Genomic DNA, 19831 nt, shown 5'->3' on the forward strand with positions numbered 1-19831 from the left:
ATCTATGACGTCCCTAATCCTCCGTCTCATTTTGTCAGCTTTGGCATTCCTTCATCTGGATTTATTCAGCTCATTAGTTTCCCTCCATCTTCAAACAATATTTCACTTCACATCAGTGAAAATATCAAAAACCGTCTTATGGTTCAAACATCTTGAAATTAAAACATTTTCATTCAAATCTCTGATCCCTTTCCATAAAATAATAACTTATAAAATAAAGTCAGAGTCTTTGTTCCTCTGCATCCCTAAAAGGACCAAAGAAATCAAAAATCTTCACTGAACCCTGTGAGGCGTCTGAAGTCGCCTGAAGGCTGACAGACGGAGAGCAAAAATAATTTAAATAAAATAAAACAAGTCAATGAAGCAGCTGCAGCTTTTTGAAAAGCTGTAGGTTTTAAAAGTCGTCTAAGGTTTGGTCCACGGTAGAAATACGGTGGCATATTAAAAAAATAAGAGTAAATTTCTGCCAAAAGATTCAGAAATTTTGACATTAATTTTAAACATTTTCTAGAAAAAACACAGAAAATTCTAAGCTCCAAAAGTAAAAATGTTTGACTTTTGAAACTAAGAAATGTACAAGTTTTTTATAATCTCTAAGATCTCAAAATTTCAGATGTTTTTCTGGCAAATATTTGACTTCAGTTTTTCTCTAGAAAATTTCAGAGGTTAATCTAAACATTTTTTCCAACAAATTTCTCACTTTTCAAAGTGACAAATTTCCAGATTTTCTGTAGAAAATTTGAGATTAATGTTCAAATTTCAGATTATTTTTTTGGAGTGAATTTTTGACTTTTGGAGCTTTGAAATTAGATTAATCTGTAAACTTTTTTTTTGGCTGAGTTTTGCTCCTGTGTCTGTCTAACCGCCCCAAATCGCCGTGGTAGAAAGGATTCCTGGTTCAGACCATGAAGAGGCAGCAGCCACCAAACTCTGCTGCTGCCATTTGTTTCCTCCTGCTGCCTTCTGCCTTCAAAGAGCTTTTCCCTCCGGTTGCCCATGAGCATCGGGTCGTCGGTTCAAATCCTGCGTCCTGAAAGCGGATCGGAGGCGTTTTCGTCCCAGTGGAACCAGAACCGTCTGGCTGCGGCTCACAGGAAGAAGCTGATCTTTCCAGCGACCGTCTTGCATCCCGTGGTGGAGAAGTAGTGTCCCTCTGCGGGGTCATAGGTCATGTCTCCCCCCACCGCCTCCACCACGTCGTCGCGGTTACAGCTGCCGCGCTGGCAGAGCTGCGCGCGGACGCAGCGCTCCACGTGGGTCCGGGTCAGCGGCAGGAAGGGGACGAAGCGAGTGATGAGATTCTGCTGGATGATGCTGGACAGGTAGAGTCCACCTGGGGAGACAGACGGGTTCAGACAGGATTCACTGCAGAGACGATCAGGGAGAATCCTGAGTCAGTCATTTATCATCCTGATATCAGGAAAACCCAACACAGACATGTTGATATGAACATGTTCAGGTCTGCTCAGCCATTAATGGTCACGACTTCAGTCACTGAAGAAGCTGGCTGTTCAAGTGTTGTATCAAAATATGTTGATGGAAAGTTTAGTGGAAGGAGAAAGGTGCAGAAGGCGTGGATCAACCCTTGGTACTGATCGGAACATTTCAAATATATAAACAAAATATCTTTATTAAAATAACGGTGAGTAAAAACTCCAGGTTGGCTCCGTTCACACAGCAGTGTGAATTATTTGACCCAAATATGAACATCCGACTTTTTCATGGCACTCTGGACATCTCAGTTATGATGTACCAAAAAAAACAAATCCAATTTGTCCCACTTCCATATGTGGAACCAAGTCATATCAGATAGTTTTCAGAACGTCTGCAGTCTGAATGTCACATTTTGTCTGATTTTTACGTCGTTGAAGTGAGACATGCGTCATCATCCTGCAGCAGAAGAAGCCAGACGGTAAATCTGGAACCACAGGTTCTGGAACAGCCAAGTCTCTGTAGGTAATAACTTATGAATTATCCATGTTCAGTAATATACCAGCTTCACAGTTTGATTTAACTTTCAGTAATATCTGTTCAAATAGTAAAAGCCGAATTTTGTAAAATCATAAGAAGAGCAGAAAAACTGGTTTCTGCTGCTGGTTTCCATAGCGATGATCAGAATATCAAAACCATGCGGCTTAAAAATAACATCTCTGAATGTTTTATATTAAATTTAATTTACAATTTAATACTTTTTTCCCTCTCTCGCTTTCTTTTCTAAAAAAGAAATTACAAATGACAGAAAATATGATCAGAAATTGTTTTTTTTCCTTCTGTGGGTTGACTTGAAATCACAGAAGATGTAAAACAAGATGGCCGCTGTGGTTGTGATGACATCACTCTGGACTTTGGAAACCCAGAGAGAGAACTGGAGGAAAAACAATCCAGACTTTAATAAACTAAATAATCAGAACTCAGAGATCTGACGGGCGTCTCTTACTGGTTTTGTTGCTGTAAACCGACTGCTGGACGACTTCCTGCAGGTCAGACGGTTTGATCTCGTCTCTGTCCCGTCCAGCCAGCCGGTTCTCCAGAACCAGCCGGTGTATCGCCTCCTGTCCTGCGGTGCTGCAGACAAACAGAAACCAGGAGGCAGAGGTTTACAGCAGCTGCGTTGCCATGACAACAGCATCCCAAAAGGAGGCTCCACATCCGCTGGTCAGACAGTAACATGAACCCAAAGGAAAGAACCGGCCAGCTGCCAGCAGAGGCAGAAATCAGGAGGAAAGACGGCGTTGGGTCGGACACACACTGAACAAACCGCTGAACGACAGACTCTCAGGTGGAATCACCAAGGAAACGGTGACAAACACCTGGAGACGAGAACGTCAGGGAGACGGCCACACCTGGAACCAACGATACCACGGAGCATCGGGGCCGCCGCAGGTAGAAAAATAAAAAAGGAGGAGCAATTTCCCACCAAAAGACTCAAAAACCTGCGAGGAGAAACTCCAAAACTGTTAAATTAATCAGAAATTTAATCAATAAAAAAAAAGAACAGGAAAAACTTAGACATTTTGAGATTAATCTCAGAAATGTTCCAGAAAAAATTTGAAATCTGAGATTCAAAACTTTTCAAGCTCAGAAGTTTCCTTGATTTTTTTCTAGAAATATCAGTGATTAATCTCAACATTTCTGAATTTTTTCTAGCAAATTTATCACTTTTCAAGCTCAGAAATTCCCATTTTTTTCCCCCCAAAAATTCTGAGATTAAACTCAGTATTTTCTAGCAAATTTTTGACTTCAAACTCAGAAATGTCCAAGTTTTTCCTATCTATCATGGCACTAATATGACGTCGTATTTTATGGCATATGCAATCGTATATGGGCATATTCACCCATCCCATATCCGGCATGGGATGGATGAAAGGGAAACGTAACAAAAACCGCACTATATCGCTATTGCTGTCTTTTTATTATATAAGAAATGTAATTTACATCACGTGAATAAGTTTGTTCATGTGATAAGTTATAAAAAAAACATGCAGCACCATCATCCTCTGACTACTTCCTGTCTTCTTCTTCATGGTTTCTGCCAGTAGTAACATCTGGTTGTTGTTTCCACTGCAGTTTTACTTTGATAATCGTGAAAAACCACCTCATCCTAGCGGCAAAACTTTTAATCCAAAAACTTGAGTTTTTAAAAACTGGCGTGATTTTATTAAGCTAATTCATTTTCATGTTTCCAGTTTGTGTAATTTTATGGTGAATGATTGTGTGTCTGGTGTCCAGGCTACCTTATGAAGACGTAGATGGCCTTCCTGTAGTTGGTGCGAAACACAACGTGGGACGGACCCAGGAACGGCTCCAGGACGTCGATCAGGCCTGCAGGCATCTTCTCCATCTCATCAAAAATGAAGACGGAGCGCGCGCAGGCCGTCAGGTTTCCCTTCACCCAGCTCTTCAGCTCCTCCTGCCGACCAGAGCAGACACACAGCTTCAAAACCAGCAGATTCTGGGACAAATCACTAAAACTAACTGAATTAGACTAACACAAAGTCACAACAGAATAAAACTAAAATATAATGAAAAACCCAGAGCGGTTCTGATGGCGGTTCTGCAGCCTTGTCCAGAGCGACTCACCCGGTACTGAGCGACGAGCTCGGCTGAGGGGAAGTGGAGCGTGGGGACGAACTGGTGGACGAAGGGGCTGCTCATGGCCGAGCCGTACAGGTGGTTCCCCAGCATGGTGCTGACCAGCGTCTTCCCGGTCCCAGAGGAGCCATGGAAGGACAGAACCAGGGGCCGATCCGGGTTCTTATTGAGGAGAAAGCTGGAAACTTCTTCTGAGACCAGGTCCTGGGCCAGGTGCTGACCGAAGACGTTCTTGTACAGGTCCCACTCCAAGTCTGCTCATCATGACACAAACAGGTTAAAGCTTAAACCTGTCAGTTATTATTATTATTTATTTTACCAGGATAAAAAAATACATTAATATCAAAAACCTGTTTTTAAAGGAGTCCTGGTTGAGAGGAAGCATCAAATACACAAAAACTGAATTGTCTGAATTGTGTTATTTTTATAAGCAATTCAAGCCAAAGGTTTTTATTTAGGAACGACATGAAACTTTGATATTTTAAACTAGTAGATATGCCTGACTGCCACGATTACAAATTTTACTGAACAATAAATTATACCATAAGTTATCATGATAAATAATAATATTGATGTTTTGAGACCATTTGCATGTGAAAACTTTGAGGCGGTTTCCCTCAGTCCAGACGTTTTGTGGGCCTCCCAGGATCCCAGGATCCCTTTTGACTGACAAAAGTCACGTTTTTCTCAAAGTTTACGCCTTCAGTGCTGATAAACTACTGCTGCAGTTTTAGACTGACTAAACCCAAAGACAAGTAGACATTTTTTGCATAAACCAAATGTAGTTCATGTTTTCAAGTCTGGTAAGATATTTAAACAGGTGTCAGAAGAATCTGAAATCTATCTTTCTTCTGTAAAGGAGGAAAACACAAGTTCACCCTGAGAGCAGAGCAGAAGATGCTAAAAGAAGTTTTCAAACATGTATGCTACATCAGCAACAGCACATGTTAAACTATTGTTTTATAAGAACTGGACTTCTGGAATATGAAAGTATTTGGACACCAGAACGGAGCACAAGTTTGTCATGAAACAAATAAATATTCTGGACCAAAGAGCCTCATACTAAATGTGAAGCATAGAGGTGGAAGTGTTATGGTGTGGGGATGATTTCCTGCAGCAGGACCAGCCTAGCTGACCCTTACAGAATCCGGAAAATGTGAGACCATCAGAAAAAGACATTTAAGCTGAAACAGAACATGACGGCGACCCAAAACATACCGGTAAGTCATTCTGAGCTGAATGTTATCCTGTTAGCCGCCTGCTAGCATGTAGCATTAGCTGAAAACAACATGACCAAACTCACCTCTGATGCTGGGCTTGAAGTCGCAGTCGCAGCTGTCTGAGAAGCTGCAGTAAAGCTTCTGGAAGACGCCGCAGGCCGGCCTGGAGCTGAGCAGCAGCAGCAGCAGCAGCGCCGGCAGGACGGCCAGCATTTTGGTTCCCAGCCGGAAAACCTCCGCTGTCTTCCTCAGAGCTCCGCCGGGCGGGTTGTAGTTCTTTAAGGAAACCGGAAGTAATGCGGATGTACCGAACGTGGTCACTGAAGGGACTACAAATCCCAGAACGAATGTGAACGTATTGTGTTGACCAGACGCAGGACACGTTGGAGGATCACAGTCCAGCTGACTTTTTAATATTTCTTCACAGAAAACTATGAAGGTTTTTCTGGGCCATTGTAGACCGAAAAAAGTGGGGGTGGAGCGGTACATTCATGGCATAAAAGACATTTTGAGATTATTCCCAGAAATGTTCTAGAAATATGTGAGTTTCAAAAGTCGAAAATTTGAGATCAATTAAAAAAAAAAAAAAGAAAAAAAAAGAGGACATTTCCGAAAGTTTGAGAAAAAAAAACTGGAATAATTCTTAGATTAAATACAAAATTTCATTTTTTTCCAGCACATTTTCGACTTTTGAAACTCAGAAATTTCAACGTTTTTTTCTAGGAAATTTCTCATATTTTGAGGGTTTTTCTTGACGGAAATATGTTTCTTTTTGATTTCTACAATGGCACTGATACGCCATCTTTCGTCTCTTCTTTCCAGTAATCAAAACTTTAATTCCACCTTTAAGCTTGTTGAACGTTCATATATTTGTCTTGGAAGTAAAGCAGAAGAGTTGCTGATTTTGGTTGTATTTGTTTAGTTTTCTTGCTACAACTCAGCCAATCAACAAAATCTACACACTAACTTTGTAGAGATTTTGTCTTTATTTTTATTTTGATCATTTTTGTGGAAATATTAAGAGTTTTGTGTGACTTAATCAGCAACACATCGGCAGATGTCTCAGGTTTTCTCAGAGTGCAACATGAAAAATAATTAAAATAATAAATGGAAATATCTTTGATTGTTTGCACCCCGTGAACAAAAATATTGGCACATAAATATAATAATAAGAAAGTTAATATTTTGACTCGAAACTTTGTTTAAAAGTAAAATCATCCATAACACGATTCAATGATTCATTTGTTAAATTTATATTTAAAAAATGTAAACAAACACAAAATAAATTCTTGCTACAAATCGTATTATTACATAAAAATAAAACAGAATATGATAAAAAATGTATTTTTGAACAGCAGAGGGCGCTATTTTCAAACTAGTGAACTGTTTATTTTTTGAATTCCTGCAAAGCAAACAAGACAAAGATGTTCATCTTTTTGTAAACTGGCAGCAACATTTTAGAGCAACACACTAAAAATAATCCAGAGATCTTTGGAGTAAGTTTATTAAAAACTTCATAGTAAAGTTTGAGAGAAAAAAATAACACAGGAACCTTTAATAAAGTCAATTTTCTGAGAGGAAAATGTTATTTATTCACAGTTATAACACTAGACAGATAAATATTAAATGTAAGATTATATAAGTTCTCTGTACATTTGAATTATTGCTGTCAGAAGCTGTTCCCTCAAACTGATACTGCTTCAACAGATTTACCATTTATTAATAAAATTAATAGTGAAGATGGAGAGACATTGTTTGGTCTAGTATTTAATGAAGGTCCAGCCTTCAGGCACACAAATCATTTCTACCCTGCAGACAAAGGTTCAGCATTAACTTCCTGTAGTCCCAACAGAACCGGGAACTGGACCTCATTTCATCTGCAGTTCTACACATTTCACACAAACATTGTGTTGACAGCCTGCTGCACGGTCTGAAGTCCTGGACTCTTATTCTCTGGAACTGATGGATGATAAAAGGATAAAAGAACTGTTTCACCTCACAAATTACAGGATTAAGTGTCTTAGTTGGAGTTTTTCAACGTAAAAATCCAAATATATGTTAGAAAACACAAAAAACAACACTCATATCACATTTCCTTTCAATATTTGTGCTGTAAGCCTTAATAAAGTTTTGTTATCATGCATTCACTCTCCTTCCTTCAGGTTTACGTCAGCGAGGCTCAGATAAAAATGTTTCCATGTAGCAACTGCACAATCTGTCACATTTAAAGTGTATTTAGCCCCCAAAACACATTTTTTGCTGATAAACTCTCTAAATATATTCTTGATGTTTCTATCTTTAAGTTTCTTAAAGATAGAAACTTAAAGATGTTTTTGGGTAATTTTGCTTAGTTCTGCAATGTTTGCAGCGCTAAACTGGCACAGTGCTGCCCCCTTTGGGTTGAAATGTGGTCACTGGAGTTTAATTTCCTGATTGGTTACAACGGTGCATTTAGGTTTAGCATTTACATTTTTGTTTTATTTTGTTCATTTTGATTTTTCACATTTATGCAATGAACTACAAAAATATATTAATACAACCAAAATAATACAGAAAAATCCATTTTGGTTACTGAAATAACATAAAACTGATATAAGTTAAAAACAAATAAAGATATTTAAAAACAGCATTAAAAAATAATGTTTCTACAATAAATTGCAATGTTAACTTCTTGAACTTTTTAAAGCAGTCACCTCAGATGATGTCTGTAAGTCTCTGAAATGTTTTTGTTGCTGGAACAACAATGGGAGGGGAACAGACAGCCAGTCGTGTTTGGTCTTTAGAAATGCCCACATCGACACCCTCTCTAAATTTTCTACATTTGTCCGGGAGCGTGGTTATGATTTCACAGAGGGTTAGTTACACTTTAAAGTGACTTGAACGGATGTCAGAGAATCCACCGCTTAAAGCCGGCTGATCAGTTAAACGTCTCTGGGATCAGCATCGTCTGATCGGCGGTTCCAGCCGGTTGGACAAGGCGGTCAGCACCTGGTCAAACTTGGAGTATCTGAGGACCTGGTTCTCCTCGGCTCCCCTGCTCCCCCACAGCAGCCTCATCTGGAAGTCAGTGAGGAAGATCTCCCTGACCTCGGCCTGCTCCTGGAAACCTGGAACGTCACAGTTCACCATCAGCTCACGTCGGTTACAACCGTCTGGTTTCACTTTGACACTTTGAGGTTAGCATGCTGCTGCCAATGACGGTAACTCAGGGTTTCTATATTTTATNCACCTTGAAATTAAAACATTTTCATTCAAATCTCTGATCCCTTTCCATAAAATAATAACTTATAAAATAAAGTCAGAGTCTTTGTTCCTCTGCATCCCTAAAAGGACCAAAGAAATCAAAAATCTTCACTGAACCCTGTGAGGCGTCTGAAGTCGCCTGAAGGCTGACAGACGGAGAGCAAAAATAATTTAAATAAAATAAAACAAGTCAATGAAGCAGCTGCAGCTTTTTGAAAAGCTGTAGGTTTTAAAAGTCGTCTAAGGTTTGGTCCACGGTAGAAATACGGTGGCATATTAAAAAAATAAGAGTAAATTTCTGCCAAAAGATTCAGAAATTTTGACATTAATTTTAAACATTTTCTAGAAAAAACACAGAAAATTCTAAGCTCCAAAAGTAAAAATGTTTGACTTTTGAAACTAAGAAATGTACAAGTTTTTTATAATCTCTAAGATCTCAAAATTTCAGATGTTTTTTGGGCAAATATTTGACTTCAGTTTTTCTCTAGAAAATTTCAGAGTTTAATCTAAACATTTTTTCCAACAAATTTCTCACTTTTCAAAGTGACAAATTTCCAGATTTTCTGTAGAAAATTTGAGATTAATGTTCAAATTTCAGATTATTTTTTTGGAGTGAATTTTTGACTTTTGGAGCTTTGAAATTAGATTAATCTGTAAACTTTTTTTTGGCTGAGTTTTGCTCCTGTGTCTGTCTAACCGCCCCAAATCGCCGTGGTAGAAAGGATTCCTGGTTCAGACCATGAAGAGGCAGCAGCCGCCAAACTCTGCTGCTGCCGTTTGTTTCCTCCTGCTGCCTTCTGCCTTCAAAGAGCTTTTCCCTCCGGTTGCCCATGAGCATCGGGTCGTCGGTTCAAATCCTGCGTCCTGAAAGCGGATCGGAGGCGTTTTCGTCCCAGTGGAACCAGAACCGTCTGGCTGCGGCTCACAGGAAGAAGCTGATCTTTCCAGCGACCGTCTTGCATCCCGTGGTGGAGAAGTAGTGTCCCTCTGCGGGGTCATAGGTCATGTCTCCCCCCACCGCCTCCACCACGTCGTCGCGGTTACAGCTGCCGCGCTGGCAGAGCTGCGCGCGGACGCAGCGCTCCACGTGGGTCCGGGTCAGCGGCAGGAAGGGGACGAAGCGAGTGATGAGATTCTGCTGGATGATGCTGGACAGGTAGAGTCCACCTGGGGAGACAGACGGGTTCAGACAGGATTCACTGCAGAGACGATCAGGGAGAATCCTGAGTCAGTCATTTATCATCCTGATATCAGGAAAACCCAACACAGACATGTTGATATGAACATGTTCAGGTCTGCTCAGCCATTAATGGTCACGACTTCAGTCACTGAAGAAGCTGGCTGTTCAAGTGTTGTATCAAAATATATTGATGGAAAGTTTAGTGGAAGGAAAAAGGTGCAGAAGGCGTGGATCAACCCTTGGTACTGATCGGAACATTTCAAATATATAAACAAAATATCTTTATTAAAATAACGGTGAGTAAAAACTCCAGGTTGGCTCCGTTCACACAGCAGTGTGAATTATTTGACCCAAATATGAACATCCGACTTTTTCATGGCACTCTGGACATCTCAGTTATGATGTACCAAAAAAAACAAATCCAATTTGTCCCACTTCCATATGTGGAACCAAGTCATATCAGATAGTTTTCAGAACGTCTGCAGTCTGAATGTCACATTTTGTCTGATTTTTACGTCGTTGAAGTGAGACATGCGTCATCATCCTGCAGCAGAAGAAGCCAGACGGTAAATCTGGAACCACAGGTTCTGGAACAGCCAAGTCTCTGTAGGTAATAACTTATGAATTATCCATGTTCAGTAATATACCAGCTTCACAGTTTGATTTAACTTTCAGTAATATCTGTTCAAATAGTAAAAGCCGAATTTTGTAAAATCATAAGAAGAGCAGAAAAACTGGTTTCTGCTGCTGGTTTCCATAGCGATGATCAGAATATCAAAACCATGCGGCTTAAAAATAACATCTCTGAATGTTTTATATTAAATTTAATTTACAATTTAATACTTTTTTCCCTCTCTCGCTTTCTTTTCTTAAAAAGAAATTACAAATGACAGAAAATGTGATCAGAAATAGTTTTTTTTCCTTCTGTGGGTTGACTTGAATTCACAGAAGATGTAAAACAAGATGGCCGCTGTGGCTGTGATGACATCACTCTGGACTTTGGAAACCCAGAGAGAGAACTGGAGGAAAAACAATCCAGACTTTAATAAACTAAATAATCAGAACTCAGAGATCTGACGGGCGTCTCTTACTGGTTTTGTTGCTGTAAACCGACTGCTGGACGACTTCCTGCAGGTCAGACGGTTTGATCTCGTCTCTGTCCCGTCCAGCCAGCCGGTTCTCCAGAACCAGCCGGTGTATCGCCTCCTGTCCTGCGGTGCTGCAGACAAACAGAAACCAGGAGGCAGAGGTTTACAGCAGCTGCGTTGCCATGACAACAGCATCCCAAAAGGAGGCTCCACATCCGCTGGTCAGACAGTAACATGAACCCAAAGGAAAGAACCGGCCAGCTGCCAGCAGAGGCAGAAATCAGGAGGAAAGACGGCGTTGGGTCGGACACACACTGAACAAACCGCTGAACGACAGACTCTCAGGTGGAATCACCAAGGAAACGGTGACAAACACCTGGAGACGAGAACGTCAGGGAGACGGCCACACCTGGAACCAACGATACCACGGAGCATCGGGGCCGCCGCAGGTAGAAAAATAAAAAAGGAGGAGCAATTTCCCACCAAAAGACTCAAAAACCTGCGAGGAGAAACTCCAAAACTGTTAAATTAATCAGAAATTTAATCAATAAAAAAAAAGAACAGGAAAAACTTAGACATTTTGAGATTAATCTCAGAAATGTTCCAGAAAAAATTTGAAATCTGAGATTCAAAACTTTTCAAGCTCAGAAGTTTCCTTGATTTTTTTCTAGAAATATCAGTGATTAATCTCAACATTTCTGAATTTTTTCTAGCAAATTTATCACTTTTCAAGCTCAGAAATTCCCATTTTTTTCCCCCCAAAAATTCTGAGATTAAACTCAGTATTTTCTAGCAAATTTTTGACTTCAAACTCAGAAATGTCCAAGTTTTTCCTATCTATCATGGCACTAATATGACGTCGTATTTTATGGCATATGCAATCGTATATGGGCATATTCACCCATCCCATATCCGGCATGGGATGGATGAAAGGGAAACGTAACAAAAACCGCACTATATCGCTATTGCTGTCTTTTTATTATATAAGAAATGTAATTAACATCACGTGAATAAGTTTGTTCATGTGATAAGTTATAAAAAAAACATGCAGCACCATCATCCTCTGACTACTTCCTGTCTTCTTCTTCATGGTTTCTGCCAGTAGTAACATCTGGTTGTTGTTTCCACTGCAGTTTTACTTTGATAATCGTGAAAAACCACCTCATCCTAGCGGCAAAACTTTTAATCCAAAAACTTGAGTTTTTAAAAACTGGCGTGATTTTATTAAGCTAATTCATTTTCATGTTTCCAGTTTGTGTAATTTTATGGTGAATGATTGTGTGTCTGGTGTCCAGGCTACCTTATGAAGACGTAGATGGCCTTCCTGTAGTTGGTGCGAAACACAACGTGGGACGGACCCAGGAACGGCTCCAGGACGTCGATCAGGCCTGCAGGCATCTTCTCCATCTCATCAAAAATGAAGACGGAGCGCGCGCAGGCCGTCAGGTTTCCCTTCACCCAGCTCTTCAGCTCCTCCTGCCGACCAGAGCAGACACACAGCTTCAAAACCAGCAGATTCTGGGACAAATCACTAAAACTAACTGAATTAGACTAACACAAAGTCACAACAGAATAAAACTAAAATATAATGAAAAACCCAGAGCGGTTCTGATGGCGGTTCTGCAGCCTTGTCCAGAGCGACTCACCCGGTACTGAGCGACGAGCTCGGCTGAGGGGAAGTGGAGCGTGGGGACGAACTGGTGGACGAAGGGGCTGCTCATGGCCGAGCCGTACAGGTGGTTCCCCAGCATGGTGCTGACCAGCGTCTTCCCGGTCCCAGAGGAGCCATGGAAGGACAGAACCAGGGGCCGATCCGGGTTCTTATTGAGGAGAAAGCTGGAAACTTCTTCTGAGACCAGGTCCTGGGCCAGGTGCTGACCGAAGACGTTCTTGTACAGGTCCCACTCCAAGTCTGCTCATCATGACACAAACAGGTTAAAGCTTAAACCTGTCAGTTATTATTATTATTTATTTTACCAGGATAAAAAAATACATTAATATCAAAAACCTGTTTTTAAAGGAGTCCTGGTTGAGAGGAAGCATCAAATACACAAAAACTGAATTGTCTGAATTGTGTTATTTTTATAAGCAATTCAAGCCAAAGGTTTTTATTTAGGAACGACATGAAACTTTGATATTTTAAACTAGTAGATATGCCTGACTGCCACGATTACAAATTTTACTGAACAATAAATTATACCATAAGTTATCATGATAAATAATAATATTGATGTTTTGAGACCATTTGCATGTGAAAACTTTGAGGCGGTTTCCCTCAGTCCAGACGTTTTGTGGGCCTCCCAGGATCCCAGGATCCCTTTTGACTGACAAAAGTCACGTTTTTCTCAAAGTTTACGCCTTCAGTGCTGATAAACTACTGCTGCAGTTTTAGACTGACTAAACCCAAAGACAAGTAGACATTTTTTGCATAAACCAAATGTAGTTCATGTTTTCAAGTCTGGTAAGATATTTAAACAGGTGTCAGAAGAATCTGAAATCTATCTTTCTTCTGTAAAGGAGGAAAACACAAGTTCACCCTGAGAGCAGAGCAGAAGATGCTAAAAGAAGTTTTCAAACATGTATGCTACATCAGCAACAGCACATGTTAAACTATTGTTTTATAAGAACTGGACTTCTGGAATATGAAAGTATTTGGACACCAGAACGGAGCACAAGTTTGTCATGAAACAAATAAATATTCTGGACCAAAGAGCCTCATACTAAATGTGAAGCATAGAGGTGGAAGTGTTATGGTGTGGGGATGATTTCCTGCAGCAGGACCAGCCTAGCTGACCCTTACAGAATCCGGAAAATGTGAGACCATCAGAAAAAGACATTTAAGCTGAAACAGAACATGACGGCGACCCAAAACATACCGGTAAGTCATTCTGAGCTGAATGTTATCCTGTTAGCCGCCTGCTAGCATGTAGCATTAGCTGAAAACAACATGACCAAACTCACCTCTGATGCTGGGCTTGAAGTCGCAGTCGCAGCTGTCTGAGAAGCTGCAGTAAAGCTTCTGGAAGACGCCGCAGGCCGGCCTGGAGCTGAGCAGCAGCAGCAGCAGCAGCGCCGGCAGGACGGCCAGCATTTTGGTTCCCAGCCGGAAAACCTCCGCTGTCTTCCTCAGAGCTCCGCCGGGCGGGTTGTAGTTCTTTAAGGAAACCGGAAGTAATGCGGATGTACCGAACGTGGTCACTGAAGGGACTACAAATCCCAGAACGAATGTGAACGTATTGTGTTGACCAGACGCAGGACACGTTGGAGGATCACAGTCCAGCTGACTTTTTAATATTTCTTCACAGAAAACTATGAAGGTTTTTCTGGGCCATTGTAGACCGAAAAAAGTGGGGGTGGAGCGGTACATTCATGGCATAAAAGACATTTTGAGATTATTCCCAGAAATGTTCTAGAAATATGTGAGTTTCAAAAGTCGAAAATTTGAGATCAATTAAAAAAAAAAAAAAGAAAAAAAAAGAGGACATTTCCGAAAGTTTGAGAAAAAAAAACTGGAATAATTCTTAGATTAAATACAAAATTTCATTTTTTTCCAGCACATTTTCGACTTTTGAAACTCAGAAATTTCAACGTTTTTTTCTAGGAAATTTCTCATATTTTGAGGGTTTTTCTTGACGGAAATATGTTTCTTTTTGATTTCTACAATGGCACTGATACGCCATCTTTCGTCTCTTCTTTCCAGTAATCAAAACTTTAATTCCACCTTTAAGCTTGTTGAACGTTCATATATTTGTCTTGGAAGTAAAGCAGAAGAGTTGCTGATTTTGGTTGTATTTGTTTAGTTTTCTTGCTACAACTCAGCCAATCAACAAAATCTACACACTAACTTTGTAGAGATTTTGTCTTTATTTTTATTTTGATCATTTTTGTGGAAATATTAAGAGTTTTGTGTGACTTAATCAGCAACACATCGGCAGATGTCTCAGGTTTTCTCAGAGTGCAACATGAAAAATAATTAAAATAATAAATGGAAATATCTTTGATTGTTTGCACCCCGTGAACAAAAATATTGGCACATAAATATAATAATAAGAAAGTTAATATTTTGACTCGAAACTTTGTTTAAAAGTAAAATCATCCATAACACGATTCAATGATTCATTTGTTAAATTTATATTTAAAAAATGTAAACAAACACAAAATAAATTCTTGCTACAAATCGTATTATTACATAAAAATAAAACAGAATATGATAAAAAATGTATTTTTGAACAGCAGAGGGCGCTATTTTCAAACTAGTGAACTGTTTATTTTTTGAATTCCTGCAAAGCAAACAAGACAAAGATGTTCATCTTTTTGTAAACTGGCAGCAACATTTTAGAGCAACACACTAAAAATAATCCAGAGATCTTTGGAGTAAGTTTATTAAAAACTTCATAGTAAAGTTTGAGAGAAAAAAATAACACAGGAACCTTTAATAAAGTCAATTTTCTGAGAGGAAAATGTTATTTATTCACAGTTATAACACTAGACAGATAAATATTAAATGTAAGATTATATAAGTTCTCTGTACATTTGAATTATTGCTGTCAGAAGCTGTTCCCTCAAACTGATACTGCTTCAACAGATTTACCATTTATTAATAAAATTAATAGTGAAGATGGAGAGACATTGTTTGGTCTAGTATTTAATGAAGGTCCAGCCTTCAGGCACACAAATCATTTCTACCCTGCAGACAAAGGTTCAGCATTAACTTCCTGTAGTCCCAACAGAACCGGGAACTGGACCTCATTTCATCTGCAGTTCTACACATTTCACACAAACATTGTGTTGACAGCCTGCTGCACGGTCTGAAGTCCTGGACTCTTATTCTCTGGAACTGATGGATGATAAAAGGATAAAAGAACTGTTTCACCTCACAAATTACAGGATTAAGTGTCTTAGTTGGAGTTTTTCAACGTAAAAATCCAAATATATGTTAGAAAACACAAAAAACAACACTCATATCACATTTCCTTTCAATATTTGTGCTGTAAGCCTTAATAAAGTTTTGTTATCATGCATTCACTCTCCTTCCTTCAGGTTTACGTCAGCGAGGCTCAGATAAAAATGTTTCCATGTAGCAACTGCACAATCTGTCACATTTAAAGTGTATTTAGCCCCCAAAACACATTTTTTGCTGATAAACTCTCTAAATATATTCTTGATGTTTCTATCTTTAAGTTTCTTAAAGATAGAAACTTAAAGATGTTTTTGGGTAATTTTGCTTAGTTCTGCAATGTTTGCAGCGCTAAACTGGCACAGTGCTGCCCCCTTTGGGTTGAAATGTGGTCACTGGAGTTTAATTTCCTGATTGGTTACAACGGTGCATTTAGGTTTAGCATTTACATTTTTGTTTTATTTTGTTCATTTTGATTTTTCACATTTATGCAATGAACTACAAAAATATATTAATACAACCAAAATAATACAGAAAAATCCATTTTGGTTACTGAAATAACATAAAACTGATATAAGTTAAAAACAAATAAAGATATTTAAAAACAGCATTAAAAAATAATGTTTCTACAATAAATTGCAATGTTAACTTCTTGAACTTTTTAAAGCAGTCACCTCAGATGATGTCTGTAAGTCTCTGAAATGTTTTTGTTGCTGGAACAACAATGGGAGGGGAACAGACAGCCAGTCGTGTTTGGTCTTTAGAAATGCCCACATCGACACCCTCTCTAAATTTTCTACATTTGTCCGGGAGCGTGGTTATGATTTCACAGAGGGTTAGTTACACTTTAAAGTGACTTGAACGGATGTCAGAGAATCCACCGCTTAAAGCCGGCTGATCAGTTAAACGTCTCTGGGATCAGCATCGTCTGATCGGCGGTTCCAGCCGGTTGGACAAGGCAGTCAACACCTGGTCGAACTTGGAGTATCTGAGGACCTGGTTCTCCTCGGCTCCCCTGCTCCCCCACAGCAGCCTCATCTGGAAGTCAGTGAGGAAGATCTCCCTGACCTCGGCCTGCTCCTGGAAACCTGGAACGTCACAGTTCACCATCAGCTCACGTCGGTTACAACCGTCTGGTTTCACTTTGACACTTTGAGGTTAGCATGCTGCTGCCAATGACGGTAACTCAGGGTTTCTATATTTTATATTAAAAAGAATTCAGATTTTTTTTTGTCTTTTGTTATGCTTGAGCAGACATGGAAAATACAAAAACAATAAAGAAAAGAATTGGCAGGAATACAGATTTTTGCCCCGACTACACTCTTATATTTTAAAAGGATATTTTTTTGTTCTGACTTTGAAGAAAATATGGATCTATAGGTGCATTCCCATCGGCCATGCTTAGTCCGCTTTAATCCACCTCTAGTTTGTTTGCCTTGAAAGTCCAGTTCGTTTTTGGAGTTGTGACTGTGTAATCGAACCAAAACAATCAAACTCTGGTCCGTATACAAACCTCGGGTCGGGATTCGGTTGAAGAAATTCTGGTTCGGTTCAAATGCATCTGTGAACATCTAGTGCTAAAGTTTGATGCTACTCCATTTTGTTTGCATTTTGTGAAGAAGGAAGTTGTGCTCGGTGTCTTTGTCAGAGGTTTTCATATTGTTTCCTTCAGTGGTTCTTGGTGCAGCGCCCCCACAGGCGAGGAGGGGAACAGGCAAATTGCTCAAAGGGTTTGGTAGGTTTGACTCAGTGCAGTGAGAAAGAGAATCACAGCAGCTGGAGATGGAACAAATGTTTCAACTTTGGACCTCAATCAGATTATCAGGTGTGAAAACAGCCTAAAGTGCTTTTGGGTTTCCAATTAATCCTTGTAATACCTATTCCATGTCAGCAGGTGGCAGCGATGTCCACAATAAATACATCAACAGAAGGAGATGAGCATGGCTAAAGCAGAGGTAGACGAAAGGTTTGCTTAGGCTGCTGCCTCTGTGACCCGACTTGACCCAGTGGAGGTAGCAGGACCAGAACTGTCCAGGTTCTTACCCTTTAATCTGCTCTTAGCGTTGGAGTGATAGATCCTGCTCAGCTGAGCGATAGTTCTGGCCGCCGTGAGGTGGAGCATGACCACCTCCACTCCAGCCTCCGCTGTCTCCCACGGCTCCGACCCCTCGGCCACCGCAGTGCTCTTCTCCAGCAGGGTGAGGAGGGGCAGGACGTGGGGGAAGGTGGTGCTGGACAGCGGACAGCTTTCTGCAGGACAGACACACCCAGAGCGAATGGCTGATTCTAACTTTACTTCACAGAGTAAAAGAAAGAAAGAAAAAAAAAATATATATATATATATATATACCTCGTCCATCATTCAGGCTCTTCAGAAACGGCCGCAGCGTTTTCTCGTACAGAATGGCGCCCTCTGTGTGTCGCTGCCGTAACGTCGTCCAAGTCTTCTCCAGACGAGACACCTGAGGAACGAAGGAACGTCAAAAACCACAAACAGAAAAATATAACTTATACAACTCAATTTAGATTTTTTCTGGGAGATTTGAGTTGCTTTTGGCTGCTGAGTGAATTTGGCCTCAGACAGGAGAGAAAGAAGCAGTTTGATGGATTCATATTGGAAACTTTATCACCTTCTGCTCTCCTCTCTTCCTGCTGCTTTAGCAACAAAGTTGCTACGTTTTGTTTTAAAATGTAGCTTCGTTTTAAGGCAATGAAGAGCAAAATTAATGATCACATGTGACACCTTTCACACCATCGTCTGGCTTTCCAAACTGAAGCTCCAACTTTGACATTAATAACAGCAGATAGTTTAATTATAACAGCAATCTTTGTATCTTTACAGCCAGAGATAACACGTTTAGAGTTCAGTGTTGCTCACTGTGTTTTATTCTCTGTGTGTTAGAGGTAACCACTCCACAGCTCCATGTCCCTTGCTCTTTCCTGTCCCAACTGTCCACCCGTAAAGATTAGCAAACCGCAGCGTTAAATCTGATCTGTTCCTCTCACCTGCGGCAGCTCCAGCGCTCTCATGACGGCGGCGAAGCCGAACATGTCGCCTGTGGTGGTCTTCAACTCGGCTGCGATCTGGATGACTTTATTCAGCAGGGCGGCCCGCTCCTCCGTCATTCCCGTGCATCCCAACACGTTGACGGCCAACATGGTGGCCATGGTCTGAAACCTGCAGCAATACCTCATCAGAACTGGGAAGTAACTGAAACAGTTACAATAAGGAATAACTTTATTCCTCTGGATTCTTCCTAATTCTCAAATACAGAAAAACTTTCCCAAAGTATAAGAAGTTTTAGAATTTAGAAGGTTTTTAGGTTATTTAAACCCACAATGATAATGTTGATCAGAATGGCCAATTGGATGGTTGGTTGGATGTCCGGTTGGATGTTTATTTGATTGGGTGTATGTCTGGTTGTGTGCCTGGTTGGATGTCTGGTTGGATGTCTGGTTGTATGCCTGGTTGGATGTCTGGTTGGATGCCTGGTTGTGTGCCTGGTTGGATGTCTGGTTGGATGCCTGGTTGTGTGCCTGGTTGGATGCCTGGTTGTATGCCTGGTTGTATGTCTGGTTGGATGTCTGGTTGGATGCCTGGTTGTATGCCTGGTTGTATGTCTGGTTGGATGCCTGGTTGTGTGCCTGGTTGGATGCCTGGTTGTATGCCTGGTTGTATGTCTGGTTGGATGCCTGGTTGTGTGCCTGGTTGTATGCCTGGTTGTATGCCTGGTTGGATGTCTGGTTGGATGTCTGGTTGGATGTCTGGTTGTATTTCTGGTTGTATGTCTGGTTGGATGCCTGGTTGGATGCCTGGTTGTATGCGTGGTTGTATGTCTGGTTGTATGCCTGGTTGTGTGCCTGGTTGGATGCCTGGTTGGATGCCTGGTTGTGTGCCTGGTTGGATGCCTGGTTGTATGCCTGGTTGTATGTCTGGTTGGATGTCTGGTTGGATGCCTGGTTGTATGCCTGATTGTATGTCTGGTTGGATGTCTGGTTGGATGTCTGGTTGGATGTCTGGTTGTATTTCTGGTTGTATGTCTGGTTGGATGCCTGGTTGGATGCCTGGTTGTATGCTTGGTTGTATGCTTGGTTGGATGTCTGGTTGTAT

General features: G+C 40.6%; 3 protein-coding genes across 4 annotated transcripts in view; all 3 read right to left on the bottom strand.

The window, feature by feature from the left end:
- LOC106936034 (torsin-2A-like) lies at positions 1 to 5565 on the bottom strand. The gene is made up of 5 exons (XM_015016810.1): positions 5396 to 5565; positions 4081 to 4346; positions 3735 to 3910; positions 2438 to 2565; positions 1 to 1333 (listed from the first exon to the last, which is right to left on the bottom strand). Exons 1-5 carry the CDS (start codon positions 5523 to 5525, stop codon positions 1089 to 1091), a joined length of 945 nt encoding a protein of 314 aa, XP_014872296.1. The 5' UTR covers positions 5526 to 5565; the 3' UTR covers positions 1 to 1088.
- tor2a (torsin family 2, member A) lies at positions 1 to 13974 on the bottom strand. Its single transcript, XM_015016811.1, has 6 exons — positions 13785 to 13974; positions 12470 to 12735; positions 12124 to 12299; positions 10827 to 10954; positions 8542 to 9722; positions 1 to 151 (listed from the first exon to the last, which is right to left on the bottom strand). Exons 1-5 carry the CDS (start codon positions 13912 to 13914, stop codon positions 9478 to 9480), a joined length of 945 nt encoding a protein of 314 aa, XP_014872297.1. The 5' UTR covers positions 13915 to 13974; the 3' UTR covers positions 1 to 151; positions 8542 to 9477.
- Positions 13975 to 16377: 2403 nt separating this feature from the next.
- The window catches only part of LOC106936027 (SH2 domain-containing protein 3C), a 61175-nt gene continuing 57721 nt past the window's right edge, over positions 16378 to 19831 (bottom strand). For both annotated transcript variants that reach the window (XM_015016802.1, XM_015016803.1), the window contains 4 exons: positions 18727 to 18898; positions 18071 to 18182; positions 17764 to 17970; positions 16378 to 16808 (listed from right to left, as the gene is read on the bottom strand). In XM_015016802.1, the coding sequence (XP_014872288.1) occupies positions 16639 to 16808; positions 17764 to 17970; positions 18071 to 18182; positions 18727 to 18898 (661 nt within the window). In that variant the 3' untranslated portion in view covers positions 16378 to 16638. The remainder of the gene's footprint in view (positions 16809 to 17763; positions 17971 to 18070; positions 18183 to 18726; positions 18899 to 19831) is intronic.

Source organism: Poecilia latipinna, unplaced genomic scaffold (assembly GCF_001443285.1).
Source record: "Poecilia latipinna isolate Pla-1442-1.1 unplaced genomic scaffold, P_latipinna-1.0 Scaffold2064, whole genome shotgun sequence".
Taxonomy (NCBI): Eukaryota; Metazoa; Chordata; class Actinopteri; order Cyprinodontiformes; family Poeciliidae; genus Poecilia; species Poecilia latipinna.

Excerpts from the sequence above, each read along its gene's own strand:
- tor2a (XM_015016811.1), bottom strand. The coding sequence starts at position 13,914 with ATGCTGGCCGTCCTGCCGGCGCTGCTGCTGCTGCTGCTGCTCAGCTCC. Across the intron at positions 12,300-12,469 it reads AGCTCGTCGCTCAGTACCGG|GAGGAGCTGAAGAGCTGGGT; the intron begins GTGAGTCGCTCT and ends TCTGGTCGGCAG. Across the intron at positions 10,955-12,123 it reads GCCATCTACGTCTTCATAAG|CACCGCAGGACAGGAGGCGA; the intron begins GTAGCCTGGACA and ends GTTTGTCTGCAG.
- LOC106936034 (XM_015016810.1), bottom strand. The coding sequence starts at position 5,525 with ATGCTGGCCGTCCTGCCGGCGCTGCTGCTGCTGCTGCTGCTCAGCTCC. Across the intron at positions 4,347-5,395 it reads CTTCAAGCCCAGCATCAGAG|ACTTGGAGTGGGACCTGTAC; the intron begins GTGAGTTTGGTC and ends CATGATGAGCAG. Across the intron at positions 2,566-3,734 it reads GCCATCTACGTCTTCATAAG|CACCGCAGGACAGGAGGCGA; the intron begins GTAGCCTGGACA and ends GTTTGTCTGCAG.